Here is a 20679-nt window from a genome sequence, read left to right on the forward strand (position 1 = left end):
AGCCTTCCATCCAAGGGACAGAAAAGGAGGCAAATCCCTTATTCCAATAGCAACCTCTTCACAGGTTCACGTGCCACCCACCCTTCACTTCACCTGGGTAAAGAGGATGCCATAAATAAGGCTCCTCCTACATTTCTGGCCCCCAAACTGTGACACCTCATTTATAATCACTGAGTGAGACATCGATGTCACTTGTGACAAATGCTCATGAAACGACATGGTGCTGGTGGTGTGAACCACTGTCACAGTGTCCCTAAGGTCATAATTTTCCAAAAGGATATTTTGTGGGTTCCAAATGTTCTGATATGTCCCGCTATGTCCTAGTTATAAATAAGGAATAAATGTGGGGGGGTGGTGCAAGGGGAGTTCAGTTTATTGCAAATAATACAAAGAGGTTGTTGAAGCGTAGAAGCTTGAGTAAGAAAAGCAACCTGTGTTGTCAACCTTGAGGGTTGGAGGAAGATGGCTGAGGAAGGAGGAGGGTGATCTGATTTAGACAGTCAGTTTATTGTCATTGATTTGAATGCACAGGGCACAGGATGGGCTCCTTAGCAAGCGGACTCTTAGCTGGTCGACAGAATGAGTCACAGAGCCCCATGGACTCTGAAATTGCATCCACAACTCTGTGTCTAAGAAGAAGTGTGTGTTTTTCCAGAAGGGGGATCCACCGGTATGGTGAGACTTTCTAAGAATCCATGCCCTTCCCCCAAAGGGTAAAGCAGAACAAAACCAACCAACCAAATAAAACCCCACTGAGTTTTTTATTTGGCAAAAGATGTGCTTGCTTTTGTGAGAGAATGGAAGCTGGTCTTATGAATGCTCAAAATGGGAACAGTCCCCACGGCCAGCATCTGGACACGACTGACCAGCCACAGATCCTGGGAAGCTCTGTAACGTTTCCTTATTGTTTGGTTCTTATTGAGAGAGAATTAAGATTAATTTCTTAAGACCGCTTGAGGTAAAATAAAACACCAGGCTGTTACCAAAGTAAAATCAGGGATGCTAGCATTTGATTTTTGCTATTGTGGCAAGTAAATTCCTTTGGGGGAGCTGGTTCCCAGGCTGGTGAGCTCCCTGGACTTGACGAAGGGGTGTCTGGAACCTGCCGTGGCAACCCGCCCCCCTCCCACATCCTACAAGAGTTGGCTAATTGGAAGGTCATTTCCTGCATTTTTTGATCCCCTCCTTCCACAGCTTGGTAAAATAAGTCCAATAATTAAATAACTTTAATTGATCTTTCTAAAACAAGAACTGTGAAAGGAAATACCCTTGGAGATGAGAGTTCTCTCAGACTTGACCTTTTTACAAACTGAGGTAACGTTTCTTTAAAAAATGTTCTTAGTGGTGTCAAAAGAGAAACAGGATGTATATAAGGAAAGCATAATATATAAATACAAATAAACATACAATACATATAATATATCATGTATAATAGTACACCTACAACTAAAAGAATTCTTAGTTAAGAAAATGGTATTGGAAAAATCCTGCCCAAGGACTGGGTCAAAACGACTGATTGCCAGAGCTAGGTATCACGTGGTTTTGACAAATGACATCCTTCTAATGTGAAAAGGCCTTCCCGTGTCTTCTTGCTGGATAAAATATCGTTAGATACTGAGTCAGTTCTGGGCAAAATTGTGACGCTACCTCAGTAGACCAGAAACTAGTATTTGGTGCCTGTAAATCCTGGCTCTGATCTTCATTTTTGCCAACTAAACTGTATTCGGCAGAAAACCTTTGTGAAGGGGGTTTTGATTTCCCTTTCATCGTAGGATTTTGAGAGCTTTTTATCACTGTTACTTGTACTCGAAATAGGAGTGCAAAAGAAATCAAGGCAAAGTGCTGAAATGCACATATCTGTGAAATAATATTTTCTGTGTCGCTTAGGCACTTACAGAATTTCTACTGAAATATCACCCAAGAGTTTTATTTATCCGTCCACACATTGCCCTTATTATATCAAGAGCAAATCCCAGCACAAAATGCTGTGTGAATAGCCCTGAGATTACAATGCTTAATTTCTGAGCTTCACCCTCAGTCTAAATAGCCTTTTATCCAGAGTTTTCAAAGGGACTTCCAAACATTTGGAATTAAATGGAACTTTTTCTCATTCCTAGGACAGTGGTCCTCAGAGTGGGCTGCACCAGCAGCACCCAGAACTTGCCAGGAGTACAAATTCTCCAGCCCCTCCCCAGACCTGCTCATCAGGAACTGTACAGGTGGGGCTCAGTGTTCCGTGTTCCAACAGGCACCCCCGTCCCAGGTGATTTGGATGCTCACACCAGTTTGAGAGCCACTGGTCTAGGAGAGCAGAACTACAGAAACAGAGGAGTTAAATGACTGGAATATTCAATGGTCAGAGGTTGGAAAAGGTCATAGCCTTTTGATTTCTGTTCACTGTTTCTACTGCTGGGTTAATTTTCTTCTAAGCCATGGCTTTCCAAATGGACCAAGGGCTATAACTTTCCTCCTAAGCTCATGGTTCACTTTTGGAACCCAGACATGCCTTCTAGGGAAACAGGCCCAACCTCAAGGCCGTATTTATTTTATCCAGGGAAAAGGGTTAAAACTGGTAAATTCATGGAGGAACTCCTAACACGGAGTAGTGGAAACACTACTAAGATGTCTTGGTCTTGTGATAATGGGGCACATGGAGCAGACGTGGAATTAAGAGCGCATCTTCTCTGTCTGCTTCAATGCAGAGCATCTGTTAAGATGAGCCTAAGTGAGGAGGTCAGCCAGCTCATCCCCAGAAATTAAAGCCAAGGGGTTAGAGTTTATACCAAATTTAAAAGTGACACCGTTCAAAACTCTGAAAACACTTACCTGTTTTGGCAGTGGATCTAGAAGACTACAGTCATAATAATAAAACATTAAAATAATGCATATTTGAATCTTTAACAGAGCAAGCCACCTGAAAGAAAAATAAATAAATAAAATCGGTGCTTGGTTGTGAAAGATGCATAATTATCTACCAATAAAGAGTATCTTTAAATTGACAAGTATTTCAGAGCACATGTGCTCTTCTCTGTGGTGTAAACATTTACTAATGAAAGGACGGAGTAAGGAAGAACTGACTCTTTTCTTTTATGATACCGTCCACTTCATTGGATGGTTGGGATGATTCAATTGCTTTAAAATGTATGTAAAATCCCAGCCAGTGGGAGAACTTAGTGAATGAGAGCCCAGGTCTTCCCTGTAAGTTTTAGATCTGAGCTTTCCAGTGTGGTCACCATTAGCTACATGTGACTACTTAAATTTAAATAAATTAAAATTAATCAAAATTTTAAAATTCAGTCCCTCAGTTGCACTTAACCATATCTCAAGTGCTCAGTGGCCTTATGTGGCTAGTAGCCACCGTACTGAACAGTACGTATTTAGAACATTTCCCTGGTCACAGAAAGTTCCACTGGACACTCCTCTCTGATCAAGACCCTTACTGACCACTGGAAATTACTGCCTAAATGTTCTACAGGCACCACAAATTCCCCACAACTACCGAATTTAGTTTTCCTTTTGTAATCCCTCACTCAGCCTCCAGATTTTTTGATCATACACCTCTGATAATAAAATAAAATGCATACCCTACAATATATTGATACTCCTTTATTTGTAAATTGTATATGCATATGGCTGTATTAGTTTATCATCTACTTTGTAAGACACATATAAATAGAAATTTAAAAACTGAGAAAACTGTAAATGAAATTCTGCTACTTTTCCTTGAGCTCTCCTCAGGGAAGGCAAATCACTTTAGGGGGAATGGCCCTTAATGAGCACAACATCAGAAGACTGAACATCATCAGGACCCAGTCCTCTCTGGCACCCTCCCAGGCAAAACGGTTCCCCAGTCCCTCTCCTTATCCCTTATCTCCAGTCCCTCCACTACGTCCCCAGTGAGGTCTTCATCATTTACGTCCTGGATTTCTGAATCACCTGGGCTTCCAGATTGGCTTCCCTGCTTCCCGTGTCACTTTTCTCCAGTTTATCCTTCATTCTACCGCTAGAATGAACTTTCTAAAACAGAAATTGATCACTGTTTCCTCATTTTACACACACAGACACAGATACACACACACACACACACACAAACACACACACACACACATCCCAGTTGTCAATACGTCTCATTTCCTTCTAAATGCCACAGGAGACCACAGCCAGCCCTTGAAGACCTGCCCCCTACCCATCTCTCCAGCCTCCTCTCCCCCATAGCTCCTCCTTGAAACCCATGCTCTTGCCACACTGTACACTTGACATTCCCTGAGTGGTGACGCTCTCTGCTGCAAGCCCTTCCCTTCCCCCGAGGCTCAGTCTCCTCTGGATGCATTCCCCGATCTCCTGCTTGCTTCTGGGCTGAGGTACCCTTCCTCTCCATCCCGTGGCTCCCTGTGCACTTTTCAGCCACAGCATCTATGGCAGTGAATTGTGATTGCTTGCTGGCCATCTCTCTCTGGGATTGTACCGGTGGGCCCTAGCACAGCGCACAGTGCTCCTCTGGTGCCTAATAATGTTGATTGAGTAAATGAAGAGATGTTGGAAGGTGATGGCTTCCATAAGGCAGATTCAATTTCCTTTCTTTTCCATCCTTTTCTCCGTTCCTATGGCACTTTTAATATCCCTCAACTAACACCCTTATTCCTACAACCTACTTTATTTCAGTTAATCACTTGTGATGTAAATTTAACCCTACATGCCTGTAAATGCTAAAGATAATTGATCCCATCCCTTGAGTGCGTCAAGGTCTATGAAACAGAACAACCCAACGTTTACTGATTCAGCTTAAATTAAGCAGCAATTCCAAAAAAAAAAAAAAATTTGCTAATTTGCAGGTTCAGAATTTCTCACGACTAAGTTTTCGTCAAACTTCTAACAAATGAGAATGTCCATGATAGAGTAACAGAAGTTCATGTTATTCTTCTGTCCTAAGTAACTCCAAAACTGGGCAAGATGCAGTTATCGGATGAAAATCCCCAAGAGAAAGGAAAGAAGTGGGGTGAGCCCTCCTGCTGCCCCAGCTTTCTGCCCGTGACGGTTTCCAGGCCACTGTGCAAGGAGAGGAACCCCTGCACAGACCTGACAGTCTCACTAAGTTAGGGAGACAGAGATCAGTGTTCAGGCAAGTCAAATAGCCTAGGATTTGCAGGGAAGAGGAGCAGAGAGAGAGAGAGCTGCTCAGGGGTCTCACTGAGTATCTGGCCAAGTACCGATCTCTGCAGGTGTGAGAGAAAACTACTGAGACAAAGAAGAAAGATGAAAAAGAAAGCTACCGAGCAATGAGCGGAATGGTGCCCAGGGCTCACCCGAGACATGGAAGTCTGTTCCCATGAGCAAGAGTGGGAAGAGCTTGCAACACACGGACCACTGGGTAGAGGCCTTGAAAAGAGTGCTGCCTTAGTAGTGGGATTGTATTATCGTAAATTAAATGCTACTCTGGACACACCTTAACAAGCTTAACAGCAAGCTTTGAGAATTTGTTTTTCTAAGCAACTACCTACATGCCATAATGAATCCTAAAACTAGGGAGAGATGTGGAAATGGCAGTCAACCATTCTGTAGAGAATCTGAAGAAAAAAACATTTGAATATATCTGAAGGGAACTGGACACGGTGTGTCCATCACGGGCTATTTGAAAAGCTCAGGCCCCAGGGAAAACCATGGACGGTCCTGCTGAAAGCCGCCAAGGTTACCCCATACTCAGACTTTGAGAAGTGCGCTGATGTAGGGAAAGAGAGGGATCCTGGAGTGATACCAGCTCCTCTGGGGACGGGAACTGCTGAGGCTAAAACCAAAGGAGGATGATTGTCCTGGGGCTGTTTTGCAGAGGAGACAAGCACAGCCCTACGTAGGGGAGTAAACAGGAAAAGGGGATTTTCTGGGACGGGTTCAACTGAAATATTTTTCTCCTGGACCATGGGAAAATAAGTATTTTATGCACAAAAATAATAGTTCTTATATTCTCCAAATTCAAATATTTGGATATTCTAGCAGAATAACTTCAATTATTCACTAAATAAAGTTAATCTTTTTGCAATGGTAAGAAAAAAAAAAATTGTGGTTTCAAGCCTTTACCATGTTACTGAATTTTGTTTGATGTCTAAAATGCCAGGGACAGACGTGCACACATCTGTGACACTAAAAGCTCATTGTGCAAAGAAAATGAGCCTCAAGCATCTGCACTTTTACAGAAGCTCCTCAGAAGCAGGCTGAGCTGTGTTCGTGTTAGGAATGTTTCCTTAATACTTCTAATGTCAAAACAGTGAAAATAATGAGGCATATTATTTATGACATTTTTTTTTTACACTTACAAGAACAACATTATGTGTCTACAAATAAAGCTCACTGAAATACAAACATGTTGAATATTCCTTAAATTCTGAGTACTTGCATGTTTTTCCCATTTATAAATAAACGTCCAAGGAGTGCCACATGGATGCTGAGAATACAAAGTCCAACAAAATCTGGACTTTACCTCCTGCTGATGGTAAAGCATGTGAAGAAGTGGGAAAGGTAAGGACGTAAGATAATGGTGGAAACAAAAGGGCGGTGGAGATGAGGAGTCTGGAGCGAACACTATGACCTGGAGTGATCAGCTCTACGTGGAGGTGACACTTGAGCCAGACCCTGATGGAGGAACAGACTTCAGATAAGGAGATGCGTTGCTCAGGGCATTCCAGACCCAGCCGAGAGCAAGAGAGAGGGGAGGGACGGATGCAGCACGGACATGGTGGTCTGGGGGCAGACCCTCTTGGGAGGGCGTGGTCAGATGTTCAGAAAGATGTATTTGTGTCAGATTTTGGAGAGTCTGGAGTCCCAGGCTGATGAGTTTGGCCTGCAGGCAGCGGTGCCAAAGTCTTAACAAGAAAGTGTCAATTAGAGACAATTGTTCAAGGACAATTCGTCTGCACGTGGTCAGTAAGATGGGTTGATAGTAGAGATAACAGCGCCTGGGGGGGAAGGGGAGGTCATGATGACCCGGTTTAGGAGGTGGGAGTGCACACAGCAGACCAAAACGCGGGAGAGATAAAGAGTAACTCTTAATAAAATACATAAACAACAAGGTCCTAATATACAGCACAGGGAACTACATTCAATGTCTTGTAATAACCTATAATGAAAAAGAATATATATATATATATATGTATAACTGAATCACCATGCTGTACACAGAAACTAACACAACATTGTAAACCAACTATACTTCAATTAAAAAAAAAAAAAGGTGACTTAAAGCCAGGTGTCTAGGAGATCAGTGATACAGGGAAGAGAAGCAGAGAGTACCACAGGGATGCTAGGACTCGGGGTAAGTAACAATTTCAGTTTTAGATGCCTTGATTTTGAGACTGAATCCCTCCTTCACTTTTTAAAGGAACATCTCTCTCTCTCCTCTTCTACTAGAAGTCATAGCGGGCAGCGCCAGCATGGGCTGGAAAACGCCGCTGCTGCCAGGAGCAGGGGCTCTGAAGTATATTCCGAGTCGCTATCAGCTGCAGCTTATGAAAATAGCACGATCTTGCCCTGGAATCCAGAGAAGGTGGCACACAGACACACTTCCCCAGGCATCCTTCATTGAAGCGTGGCTGTTTAAGTTAAAGGGGAAGGACCTGTCCCACTACCTCAGCCCGTTAAGAAATCTTATAGGAAAAGAAAGACAATCTGGTGACAGGAGGCAAAACCACCTAGAGCACAGAGGGCTTGTTCAGAGATCACTGGGCCCGCTCCCAGACTTTCTGACTCAGTAGGTCTGGGGAAGGGCCCCCAGACTGGCGTTTTGTACGAGTTTCCATGTAACGTTATTACTGGTGGTCTGGGGGCCATATTTTAGAATCACTGATCTAGAGGAACTTGATAAAGCAGAAAGGGAAAAAAATATGTCAAAAGATGTAGTTTATCAAACCTTTTGGTTTTAGCACACAAAATTAAAATTACCAAGAACACCTCAGCTGTGCAGGAAACATTACGGCTGGGGTACCAAACTTTTGATTGGGAGTGATGGTGCGGGCAAAATCCAGGTAGGGTGAGCAGGTGGATGATGATATTAAATAAGGGAAACAAATTCAGAATAAAATGGGAAGAGAAGAAGATGATCAGGGTAGACTGGAAGAGAAAGAAAGAAAGAAAATGCGTGAAAAAACAGAAGAAAAGAGGATGAGATATTTAGAAGAAGGTGGAGAAAAGGAGAGAAAGACAGAGACAAAGCGAAGGGGAAAGGTCTGGAGGTCCTGGGGGCTTCTCGACTTGAGATACTGTTTTCTGTCTCACTGGGAAGACAAGAACTGGATTCTAGCGAAGTCGTCTCTGAGGGCACTGGTTTTCAGAGCTGGAACCAGGATTATTTTAATGGTGGTCCTCCCAGAAGAAAGACTCCTGCATGTATGAGCTGTGAGCTAGCAATCGGGTGCCTCTTTCTAAACCTTCTTATTCAAGAAAAGGGCAGAGGAATACCACTGGCTTCAGTAAGATGAACTTCTCACCAAACAGAAACAATCTCGTGGTGGATCTTAAATTCCTGGCCTTCAGGAAAGATTTAAGAAGTGACGTTTGTTTTTGTTTTCTTTTGTGATATACCCAGAGTAAATGAAACTCAACCCCTTTACAAAGCACACGTTATTTAGAAAGCTATTCACTGATGTGGTTAGAATATGTTAATACACTATTTCATGGAGTTCGATAAATCTTGAAAGGAAACTTTGGCTTTGAAGGAAATTAGAGATTACTTAGGATGCTTTTGGTTGCACGTGACAGAAAATCCACTGGTTTCTGTACTGAAGGGAATGTATTGCCTCATATGCCTAAAAAACCCAGAGCCTCAGGCAGAGATCACTCCGACCGCTCAGTGAGGGTACCAAGAAGCCAGTCCGCCTCTGCAGCTCTGCTCAACGGTACCAGCTTCATCTGGCGTTTATCGTCTCAAAATAGCTGCCAATGGTTTCTGGGCCCAAGTGCTTCTTTATTCACATCCTACAGGGACTGATCATTTCGGACCCAGAAGTCTCAACAGAAACTTTCACTTGGTAGTCAACTGTACTGCTTAAAACACAAGCCAACACCGAAATCAATCTGCATGGGAAGGGAGGAAGGAGCATGGGGATGGGACGTGAGGACTGGCTCAGGGACCACACAGGACCTCCTCTCCTACAGAGAGGGGGATGGAATCAGCACTCCGCCATCCCAGGGGTCTCCAGATGAACATGAGGGCTGTTAGCAAAGGAGAAGACACTGGGTGACGGGGGGATGATAACCGACAGGCAATACTGTGACATAGCCCAGTTTTAATTCCAGTCCTCTTTTCCTAGGAACTAAAACTTTCAGAACAACAGAGAGACCAAACTGATTAAAAAGCAGTAACTTAGTTCAATGAGGGGAGAAAACCCATGGAAAAGAAAAAAAGCAGTGGGGAGACTCCCAGCCCAAAGCGCCCTTTGTTTCCTGCACTGATAGAAAACCTGCGCGGGAACTCTGTGCGCCACAGCAGGGCCAGCCATCTATTTTGTAAATCAAAGGAAAAGAAGGTCTTCTCTGGAATTTTCGGAGCACAGAGGAACATGTTTTATTTTAGATGCAATTTGGCCTAAGTATCCAAAAAAATCACTCTTGAATTGCTGCTTCTGTTCCTGACAGACTTAAATCTTAGCCTCATAATGAAGTGTCAGAATGAAATGGCCGGGGAAGTAATGACTGCAATTTCGTCCATGGCTTCCGTGCTCCTTTGAGTGAGTCACTGCCCCTCAGGAAAGCAGAAAGAAGAGGGAAGCATGGCTAGAAGTTAATAAAGGATCTGGCAGCCTCTTTCAATCCTCAAGTTAACCACATCCACCCCTCCCACCCTCGCCCCTCTGCATCTGCCCTCCAGGATGTGTGCGTGTCATAGTGAGCCTGTTAGGAAATGGTTATATAAGCAAATCCAGTCCCTTCAGTTCCATTGATCAACCAGAGTTGAGGGGATGCGCGTGTTTATGTAACACATTCCTCAGAATAAACTCAACTTGCAACTTCTCATGAATCCACGGGAACCTGAGTGTGCGTGCTCCTCTGAAGCCAGCGGCTATTTCTAAGTATAAAAGGGGAAAGCTAGTTACAGCCCTTCTCAAACACAAGATTGCACCAAGATATTTTACTGAATAAGGCACAGTTATTAAAATTACATGATCTTTAATATAAACATACAAAAACAACTGTACTCAGAGCTTCACAAACCCCCAATATAGAGCTGCCTTGCTATCAATGGACATTTAGGTCCATGACATTCCTATGAGCACTGAATTTTTTTCTCGCTTCAACGTTTGATACCACTGCCATTCAAAAAGGGATGCTTTCCTCTGTGCTGTTTATTGATTGTTCTCATCTAGTCCATTAAGCCTTCTCTAACGCCCCCTCCTCTGAATTCCTATGATGTACATGGATCACCTGGCATTTCTCAAGTGCCGTCTTACGCTGTGAAGTAGGGCTTGTCTTTCATGCTGCTACGTCTCATCTCTCCAGCTCCATCATAAGCAATTCCAGAAGGCTATGAGTCTTTGGGGTTCCCCGGTGTCTATCAAGGTGTCTTGAGTTAGACTATAGCTCCTTGAGGGAAGGTACTTCATCCATTATTTGGTTTTCCAAGGTCACTCCTAGAACTTTACCCTGACAGACAGTATCCACCTGATAAATATTTATTGAATGAAAGAATAATCATATCAATACTAGGTGCTCAAAAGATCTTTGTTAGGTTGAATACTACTAACCTACCATCAGCTGGACCTATGCTTGAATTAATTTTCCAACAGCGATGTGATTTTTATTAGTGATTCAAGACAAGTCCATGCCTTTGTGGTCGATTGAGTACTGCCCTAGGATACATGAAGAAACCAAACACACCCAAAAAAGTAGAAATCACAATTTCCATTCCCGAGGAATCCGTGCTTCATTTCCATTTCTCAAGGACTGCAGCCTTCCTCTTATTACACCCTCTTCTTATCCAAACATGCCTTTGTTGGCGGGGGTGGGGTGGGGGGGGTGGTAATCTTGCCAAAGATCAGGGCTATTGTTTTATACTGGAATTTAACCCATATCAGTTAGCCCAGTGACACAGCCAGCCAGGATCCTCTGGCAGAGATAGGAGAATCAGGGCTGTTGGCTTTGATGCGCATTCCAGGGGGTGGGTATCGCAAGCACATCCCTGTCTGCTAAGACCATCAGCTCTGAGAGACACCTGCTCAGCGCTGGAAACCCCCTCCCGTCCTGTTCCTCCATCTGCATTCACCGTTTAAGAGGGGCACGTCCACTCTAATAAGACCCTTCATTTTGCATGCTACCATGGCTGACGAAGTCCAGTAGTTCCTGCCGCTTTCTCCTGTTTGTCTTTCTGCAAAACCACTAGACTTCTCCAGCCCTAGATTTACTGGGAATAGTCCCCTTCTTGCGTGTACCCAGGAGCTTCCCGGCTACAGAGAAGTGCCTAGCGAGGCGTTCCTCTTCCAAATATATTTTCCAAACACCCATCGTTCAGAGGAGGAATTCCAGTCCTTCCATTCTGCTTTCTGGTTGGCAGCTGATGGCAGCACTGAGTACTTATTTGCTAAATTCAGCAAAACCTTCTGTGTTCACTTGTGAGAGGGGCTCTCGGTGGTCTGAACTCCAAGGGGTGACAGCTGCCAGGCCCCAAGACTGTTTTCTTGATGAACATTGATGGTCAGCTACTTTGCAGGCAGCTTTCTCTGACTCACTGAGTATTTGGTACATGAGAAAATAAATTGGCTCACGGCATACAAACTCAGAATGGGTGCGATTTTTCTGGGGATTATACTAAGGGTCTGCGGGATTAAAGTTCTGGTGCAAAGATTTATCTCAGTATACACTGTCCAAATGAAGTCATTTGCTTTCCGGAACAATTTTCTGTTTGGTCTGGTTTTTTTTTTTTTTTTTTTTTAATGTTTCATGGGTTGGCTCTTTAAAATAAGTAACAGGAAAAATATGGACTATTAAAAACAGAAACTTAACAGAAAACTAAACTAAGGAGGTTTTAAAAAAAATTATGTCATATTTATCCAACACGCATATTTGAGCTATAGTTTTGGTTACATGACATATATCTTGCCACATCTCAGACTCAAAGGTTTTCAGAGGAAAACTCAACATCTTGTCCCCCAAGTTGCTCCTGCTCCTCATCTCCCTACTTTTAACACCTCTTCCAGACACCTAGATTCAAAGCCACGGTCCTCAAATCCTTCCTCTCAACTGACCACCATTTCTAAGCATTTTCCAAATCTGGTAGATTCCACCACTCCACGTCTCTCTCGTGAACTTTAGCACAACCGTATAACCTAAGCCATGCCCCACCCTAGCTCATCCTACCCAAAACTTTTTAACATTTCACGAGTGCCTCGTGAGCTGTGGACCAAGGCATAAAGGGGCCTTTCTGGTTGGACTGATGTAACTTTTCAGTCTTTCCTCCTGCCACTACTTGTAATCTGGCCCTAGTGACAGTGAAACCATAAGCCCTAACCTGTGGACCGCTGTACTTAACAATCCTTTGCCCAGTTTTCTCAGTCTGCAAGTTCGTCCAACTCTTCAAAGATCACTCTCCACAGAAAACCTAAGATCACCCCGACCACAGATATCCTGTCTCTGGAATCTCCGCCGTGTGATGCTCGGCCACCTCTCATCCTGGGTTCCTTGCAGTTATTTACAAACTCGGGATCCTCCTTGGCTTCTCCAAGATAGCATCTGAGGGCTGAGAGCGTCTCACTCTTGCCTGAAGCTTCTGCACTACCCAGGACACTGCCTTACATGTAGTAAGAGCTCAGCACCTTAAGACATGTAGTTTCTTTATCAGTAACAGACTGCTGATTGAGCTGAAATGCCACGGTCCCCTCTGCTGTACCCATTACTGCCGAACTCAAGCCAATGTCCGTCAGCCTTGAAGGCCACTGCAGTCGTGTCATAACAGCCCCTCTAAGAAGCCAGAGTCATCAGTTAGTCCTCGACCATTGGCCCACACTACACGCCTCTCTGCAAAACATTTCAGTTCTTGGTTCAAAATACTTCTAGCCCCATTCCAAAGATGCTTATAATGAACTCTTTAGTTGCAACTGGGAATATATGAAAAGGGACCTGACAGGTAATCTCGAAGGTTTTTAGAAGAGCTGCTCTTAGAGCACTGATATTAGCAGGTGATAAAAACAATAAATGTGTTACGGATTTAAGAACTGCTTATCTAAAGTAAAAATGACATGAGAAGAAGGGTGAGCGGGATGGGTTTTGTAGTCTTTGCTGGTTTTTGTTTGATAGACTATTCCCTTAAAGTATCAACTCTGGAGTTTTTTGGTGGGTGTGTCAGCTTTCAGATCTGACTGATGAGACCTCCAACTCAAACTGCCTTAAAAAAATTAGCACTTATCACCTACACATTAGATATAATATATATCACTTATAAAAGTAAAGAACATTTATCATCTAACATAACAGGAAGTAGGGCAGCTCCTCAAAACTGATGATTCAGTGGCACGTGACACCTCACGGACCGGGCCCCTTCCCTGTCCCTACTCCGCTGGCCGCAGCCTCCACACCACGCTGGAGCTTGCTGCGCTTGGCCTTGCTGCTGGCACCTGCTTGCTTGTTCACTTCCGGAGACCTAACCTGACTGTGGAGGAAAAGTCTCTCCTCTTCGTCTGATTGGCCAGTATCGGACAAGAACCTACCCCGGGACAAATAACCAGTCCCAGGGAAACACCAGGCACCATTTTGCTTCCCCTTGTGGCTTCTAGAACAACTTCTCAGAAGGAAGATAGAACTTCCATGGTTGGCTAAGATTAATTAAAACCATGTTGGGGGAGGTATCAATTACGAAAAGCAAATTGATATTATAAAGCATGAAACAAAAGAGGGGTAGAATGGAAACTGTGGAGTAAGTCATTATTGCAAATACAGAATGGTGTCACCGTTCAAACAACGAAGATGACGGACTTAAGAAACTATAGTTTTTCCGATACAGAATTTAGGATTTGTACGTTCACTGAGTAAGACTTTGTTACAAGCAGGTACCAACATTTCTCCAACAGAACCATCACCAGTGAGGAAATGGGGTTTCTTTAATGCTGAGTGTAAGTTTTATGAGGCCCAGTGCTCTGTTCCTAATGCTTAGCAGAGGGCCTGGCGCATGTGAGGATGTTCAAACAAGTTTCTTCTTGAATAAATAAACAGTAAATAACGTGCACTAGAAGAGGGCATCACGCTGAAGAGGAGTCCCAGCTGCTAGATTAATTTAACTCTAAAAGATGTCAAAGGCAAGTTCTTATAGACCCAAACAAATTCAACAAACACCACTCAGCAGGCTGCCGGGATGCTGCAGGATAAAGATGTTCCATGACCCCAGCAAACGTCTGTGCTAACATTGCTGTAAGGAAATATTGTACTTCTGTCTTTATCCTTAAAACAGGTAGCATTCAAAAAAACCACTTCAAATTACACTTATATCGAAGCTGAGCATTTGAAACACAGGCCTGGCTTTCATCTGGCCGCTGCAACTGTAACATTGTCTTCTCAGGAGGTCTCCTATCAGAAGCCACTTTAGACATCCCCCCAGAGACATCGCACACCATGACAGGCCGCCCGCACAGAACGTGGACTCCTCGACTCCCCTGCTATTTGGAAGGATTCAGCCGAAGCTCTCCCCCTCTGAGCCCTCATCTTTCTGTGGACCTTCTGGATAAACGGGGCCCAGCTGCCTCACTGACCTTCCAGGACATTGGTACCTCCCGCTCCCGAACGCCACGAAGCAGTCCAAGAAAGCGCGCTTCTCTAAAGTTGCCTTTTTCCAACGTTCCTGTGGGAAGAAAGCATTTTTTTCCCCCCAAATCAGCCTTATATAAATAAGCTTAACTTTATTTCTCTAGGCTAAAAATGACCTGGACAGCTAATCCCTGCATATAAAGTTGCAGGGTTGTTGGTAATTTTTTCCAATCTGTTATTAATATCAGCCACAATTATGTTTTGGGAACGTGAACTCATAAGTAAAAAAGTTTAACAAGAATTTTCTTAAGTGGCAAAAGTAGGTGATAATGTAAATCAACCACAGAATGGACCTCAGAAGAGGAAGAATATTTATAATAAGGCCTTGGGCTCCATCACAAAATTGCCCTTGGTAATAAATTTTGTAACAGGACACTGACAGCCCTGCCTGTTGGAGAAAGCTTGGTTTGCACAATGAATACATCTGGATGCCAGTTTCGACAGTTTTACCTAAAGGCAGAGGATGGACTAAATGACCTTTTAAGATTCTATTTAGCCCTGTAACTCCCTAATTCCGAGAAATAGTAGGACACAGTTTTCATTTGCTTCGTTTTTATTTTTTGGACTCCATGGAAACCAAATGCCTAAGGAACATGAAGTAAGACTTCTATCAGAACTAAGCACATTTACTTTCACATGTCCTGCTGGTTTCCCACAAAAATTACTTTAAAAAGTTGGTGAAGCTTATTCCAAAGACTTTTTCTACCTGATGCGGCAACGTTATAGCATCTATATTGTAAATCTTATCTGTGCTTTGTAGCCTTAGGTACTAGAGAAACCTGGCCACTTAATGAGATAGCCCTAGTTAACTTATGAATCCATACTCCTGGTGGAAAGAGAAAAACCTAAGGACACCGTGTATGGAAAGAGATAACTTACAGGTTTGAACAGTTCCGGTTCGGGAAAATACTTTGGATTTCTATGTAGCCAAAACGGAGACAACATCAACAGGTCACCAGGAGGAACCGTGTAATTCTGTGACAGAAAAAAATCGGTTTGCAGTCATTTTTTGAAATCTGCTTTAAAGAGATTTTGCATCATTAAAAACAGTGCTACAACTATACTACAGAGAAGACGTATGTGTATAATCAATGGTGAGAAAACCTCCTCCCTGGAGCTTTTCCAACATAGGCAATGACTGATTATTAATGCTGATCAGTTACGTGTACATTATCTGTGGTTACATGGGGCAAAAGGGGGGAAAACATTAGGTAATTGTGAAATTTTTAGAAACTGTTTTAATTCCACTCTATGGCAGCTTTTGATGTTCAATATTGGGGTTTGCAGCAAGTGCTCCTGAGGATGGAAACCACAGCGGATTTCCAGGTTCGGGAACAGAAGACTCTAACTCTGAGACAGGACACCGGCCACACTGGCACAGAGAACAGGGGCGGGGGGTGTCCCGTCCTTGGGGACGCTGACAGAGCGTCAGGCAAGGGGCAGGAGACTCTGTTTGTTTGTTTGTTCTGCTCTAGCAGGAGTTGTTAGTTAGGCAGGAAGACTGTGAAGACAACTGGTTAGAAAGATGTAGGACAAAGCAGGTGTTGTGTGTCTATTGGGTTGGTTTCATGTTTGAGGACGTGGCGGTTGTGAAGCTGATGCCAGACCATATGTCTGATTGGTCCTTCTCCATTCACGTTGTAACAGGTTTTCAAACCACAACCAGGAACTAAAAACCACCTCACAAAATCACCCTGGCATCACCCTGTTCAGGAACCAGAGGACAAAGCGCCCGCCCACTGCGTGAGATCGCCAGAGAGCGACCAACTTGACCGAGGTGAAGACATTTTATTAGTGACTCCCACTGGCGATCATCAGAAGGCACACCTGTTTCACCCTGCGTAACTGTGAAGTGTCCTCCAGCTGTCTGCAAAACACTTCATGTTGATGTATCTAGAACGTTGGCACCTTGCAATTAAAACCATGTCTTTTTACGGGAGCAGGGAGTGGAGTGTGGGGAGGGGGTCATCGTGCTTTTAACCCAAGAGAAGCCCTGTTGGCTCCAATGGGAGCTGAGTACCAGGATGGCTGGAGAGGGTCAGATCAAAAATGGAAGAGACGGAGGCTTGTGCTTGTATCTTCTTACCGTTTTGAAAGCAGAAAGAGACCTGTGAGAGCCCAGTTTTGCTCTAGCTCTGCTCGAACTGAGGCTTAGGGATCAGGACTGGCTCTGAAATCAGCTGGGGAGGGCCCTGATGGGTTTGGGGGCAGCCGTGGAGTATGCGTCCAATCCAGGCAGCTGCTGCCCTTCCCCTCCCCTTGACAGCCCTCTTCGGTGGCTGCTGACCTATGATCATGATGTGGAGATGCTGATGGTCCCTCCTACAAAACAGGCTAGTACAGGAAGACTTAAAAGGAGGCCTCAGTAAGCGTGTTCACATTAACAACAGGGAGAAGACCAGACAGAAGTTCCCGTTGCAGCAGCAAAAGCCAGGCTGATGAGCTGCAGAAAAGAATGTGAAAGCTGGTTGTATCAAAGGAACCCTCTGAGCAAACGGACATCATCACGCCCACTTCAAACAGCCCTGTCGTTGTTAACACGGCAGATGAAGAGAAAGCCCGAGAGGGAGACAAAAAGAGTGCAGGGACACAGATCGCAGCAAGGGGGAGTCACAACTCTGTGTTGCCATAACCGCACCTGCCAGGTAGACAGAGGCGAACCTGGCCAGCCCACTGCACAGGGATGCTGTGAGGCCAGAAGAGCTTCGTCTGCTAGTCTGGAGATGGGCTCTCTGAGAGGGGAGAGAAGGAGTCTCTGCTGTGACTCAAGAAGGATGCTAAGACCGAAGTGGGTGCAAAGAATGCAGACTCTTGAAAAAAGAGGAATTCTGTAAAGGTAACGTATCAATCAGAGGAGCCCCAAAGAACATTCTTTCTTTCTAACCTTGGCCAGGAGCTTGGTTGGTGTTAGTTGCTAAAAAAAAAAAAAAAGTATTTTAAAAATTAAAAGTATACCCTTTCGTGTGATTAAAAACTGCTCCCTAGAAATTTTGGAAAATTCAGAAAAATAGAAAAAACTAGAAAGGAAAACAACCAGAGTGCTGACAACAAAAGACAGCCATCAACTGGCCAGACTTCCCTCTGGTGCTTTACCTAGTAAGGGTAGTTTTAGTTTTTTGTTGTCGTTATTATTATTTTTAAACATACTGGTCTGACACCAGTATCATGCCACTTTAATTAGTGTAGTTTTACTGCATATTTTAATACCTTGAGAAGATAATTAACATTTCTTAATTATTCATATTTTCCAACACTTAAAAAATTTTTTTTTCCTCTTTGCTCTTGGAATAGAGCAAATCAAAGAAAGCACAGTGTTTGACCATTTTCACTTATTCAGAAAAAAAAGAAAGTAATGGTTATAGGAGCAAAAATCGGACCTGCTCAGACTCCACTAGGAAAGAGCAGTGAATACTTCAGTGCCCACAGCAAGGAACCCTGACCAGCTGGCCCGCAGGACAGGAAATGCGAGCCTCTGCCCCTACTTGATGGAGATGATCCCATCTGAAATGTCTTCCATCATCCAGATTCCTGGGAACACGTTCATATATTCAGCAGAGACATTCCACCTGTTTTAGACAATATCTGAAGCTTAAAAGAGCCAAGTTATATAAATTTATACTAAGGAAAATAATTGGTAATGTGCACAAATATTTAGCTCTAGGAATGTCCATCTTTGCACTGTTTATAACAGTTCCCTGTTCTTGAATACGTATATGGATTCACTCTAGGTCCATACATTAGATTACACTGCAATTCAAAATGCTGTAGATGTCTTTTATTGACACAGAAAATGACTTGGGATCTATTACTAAATAACAGATCGACAAAATAGTAGCAAAGTTAATCTAACAGCATATAGAAAGAATTATATATCCCATCATCAAAGAGATTTATACCAGGTATGAGAGGTTGGTTCAACACTCAAAGCTCAGTAAATGTAACCCACCACATGAACAGGTTAAAGAAGAAAAAGTGTATGATTATACCAACTGATGCAGAAAAAGCACTGGATAAAAGCCAACATCCATTTATGATTTAAATTCTCAGGAAATTAGAAATAGAGGGAACTTTCCTCAACTTGATAAGGAGCATCTCCAAAAACCTATAGCTCACATCATGCTTACTGGGGCAAGACTACATGCCTTCCCCTTAAGGTCAGGAACAAGGGAAGGGTACCTGCTGTCACCAGCGTTATTCAACATAGTGTGGTGAGTTACAGCCAAGAGCAATAGGGCAGCAAAAAGAAACGAAAGGTATGTACATAGATAGGAGAGGAAGAAATTAAAATATTGTCTACACAGAAACTCCCAAGGAATCTACACCCCCATGCTTAGGACCGATAAGTGGATTTAGTAAAGTTTCGGATACAAGATCAACACACAAAAATCAACTGTATTCCTGCAGACAAGTAATGTACAATGGAGAATCAATGTTTTCAGAAATACCATTTACAAAAGCTCCAAAATAACTGAAATATGTAGGTATAAATCTAACAAAACTTGTATAGGACCCGTATGTTTAAAATAGCAACCAAAAGACCCACTTATTTGTCAGACAAATAACTATTCTGCAATTCAGCTAATTAATTTAATAGCCAGAATATACATAAAGCTTAATAAAGTTCAATGACAAATATAGATAAATTCAGAGTAATAAATGCATTGCTCTACTTAATTGCACCAAGTTGTCTATTTCCTCTCAATATAGAATATATATATTTATATTCTTTTATACTCATAGTTTAAAGTAATTAATAATTTGATTATTTAAAAGCAAAAACTGTAAAAATCCCACAGAAACTGAACGCTACAATTTACATAGGATCAATCAAATAAACCACGTTTCCTTTGGGTTTAGCAAGTTGCAACTTGTATAAAATTTGGATTTTTTTTTTGCCTCTTTTGTGTTCCACTACTACAAAATTTTCTTGATTTAAATCCAAGCGTTTTCAAGGTGTATATTAAAAAAGCTAACAGCAACAACAACAACAAGGCTAACAAGAGTGGAGGGCTGACTAAATGCAGTCTATCTGGATAATTCAGGCCCCAAGTCAATCATTCTAAAAAAATATATATTTGTTCTGCCTGATTGATTCACCAAATATTGAACTGGGTGTCTGCTATGTGCACACACCTTTCATGGTGCACGTGTGAACATTCTCCTACTTTGCCCGTGGAAGGAACCTCCCTCCCTTAGCTCGGGTGCTAATTACTAATGTCGGTCGCTATTATCCACGGCATTCCTGCTGTCTGTTCCTGCACCTGTGATCTGTGGCCTGAAACTGCCTTCCAGTTATCCTAAAGGATTTCCCTCACACCCTCAACTCCTCAAGCTGTTCCAGCTGAACCTACTCCCTGGCTGGTTCAGCAGAGAACAGACTACCCAACCCACCTGCTCGATGGACACAGGATTATAGTAATTCTGATAAAGAATCACATAGCCAAAAAGTTCTTGAAAGAGTTATGTTTTAGCTAAAATCATTGCCAACAGGTAAATATTTATATTAGCAAAATGTTGCTGCACAACTCTTATTAGTAACCTGTACCAGGGTCACTTAGTTCTTAATGGAACTTAAGAGACTATCTAACAATAAGTAGGCAACATATCTACTATTTTTTTTTCTACAAAGTTCATTATTTTAAGACAAAACCAAGCTCACCAAAATTTCAATGGGCTTCGTCACTTTTCTAGTAATGACACCAGGGGCTCTTAAACGAATGGTTTCCAAAATACACCATTTAATTAGAGGGAGTTTCTTCAAGTCATCCTCAGACACTTCAATCTTTTCTTTACCTGCAAAGAGAAAAAGAAAAAAAAAAAAAAGATGGACTTAAGGAGTCCAGAAAGTGATTTTATGTAAGTTCATCAACATTGGTTAAATACTGCCTCTGGCATCAAGTGTTACTA

At 42.9% G+C, this 20679-nt stretch overlaps 1 protein-coding gene across 2 annotated transcripts in view; it reads right to left on the reverse strand.

Moving 5' to 3' along the window:
• LOC102520068 (24-hydroxycholesterol 7-alpha-hydroxylase) overlaps positions 1-20679 on the reverse strand; it is a 91767-nt gene that overhangs the window by 34934 nt on the left and 36154 nt on the right. For both annotated transcript variants that reach the window (XM_006190722.3, XM_014564364.2), the window contains exons 8-11: positions 20432-20565; positions 15652-15747; positions 14718-14806; positions 2827-2914 (exon numbers count right to left, since the gene is read on the reverse strand). In XM_006190722.3, the coding sequence (XP_006190784.2) occupies positions 2827-2914; positions 14718-14806; positions 15652-15747; positions 20432-20565 (407 nt within the window). The remainder of the gene's footprint in view (positions 1-2826; positions 2915-14717; positions 14807-15651; positions 15748-20431; positions 20566-20679) is intronic.

This window comes from Camelus ferus, chromosome 20 (genome assembly GCF_009834535.1).
Source record: "Camelus ferus isolate YT-003-E chromosome 20, BCGSAC_Cfer_1.0, whole genome shotgun sequence".
Lineage (NCBI taxonomy): Eukaryota > Metazoa > Chordata > Mammalia > Artiodactyla > Camelidae > Camelus > Camelus ferus.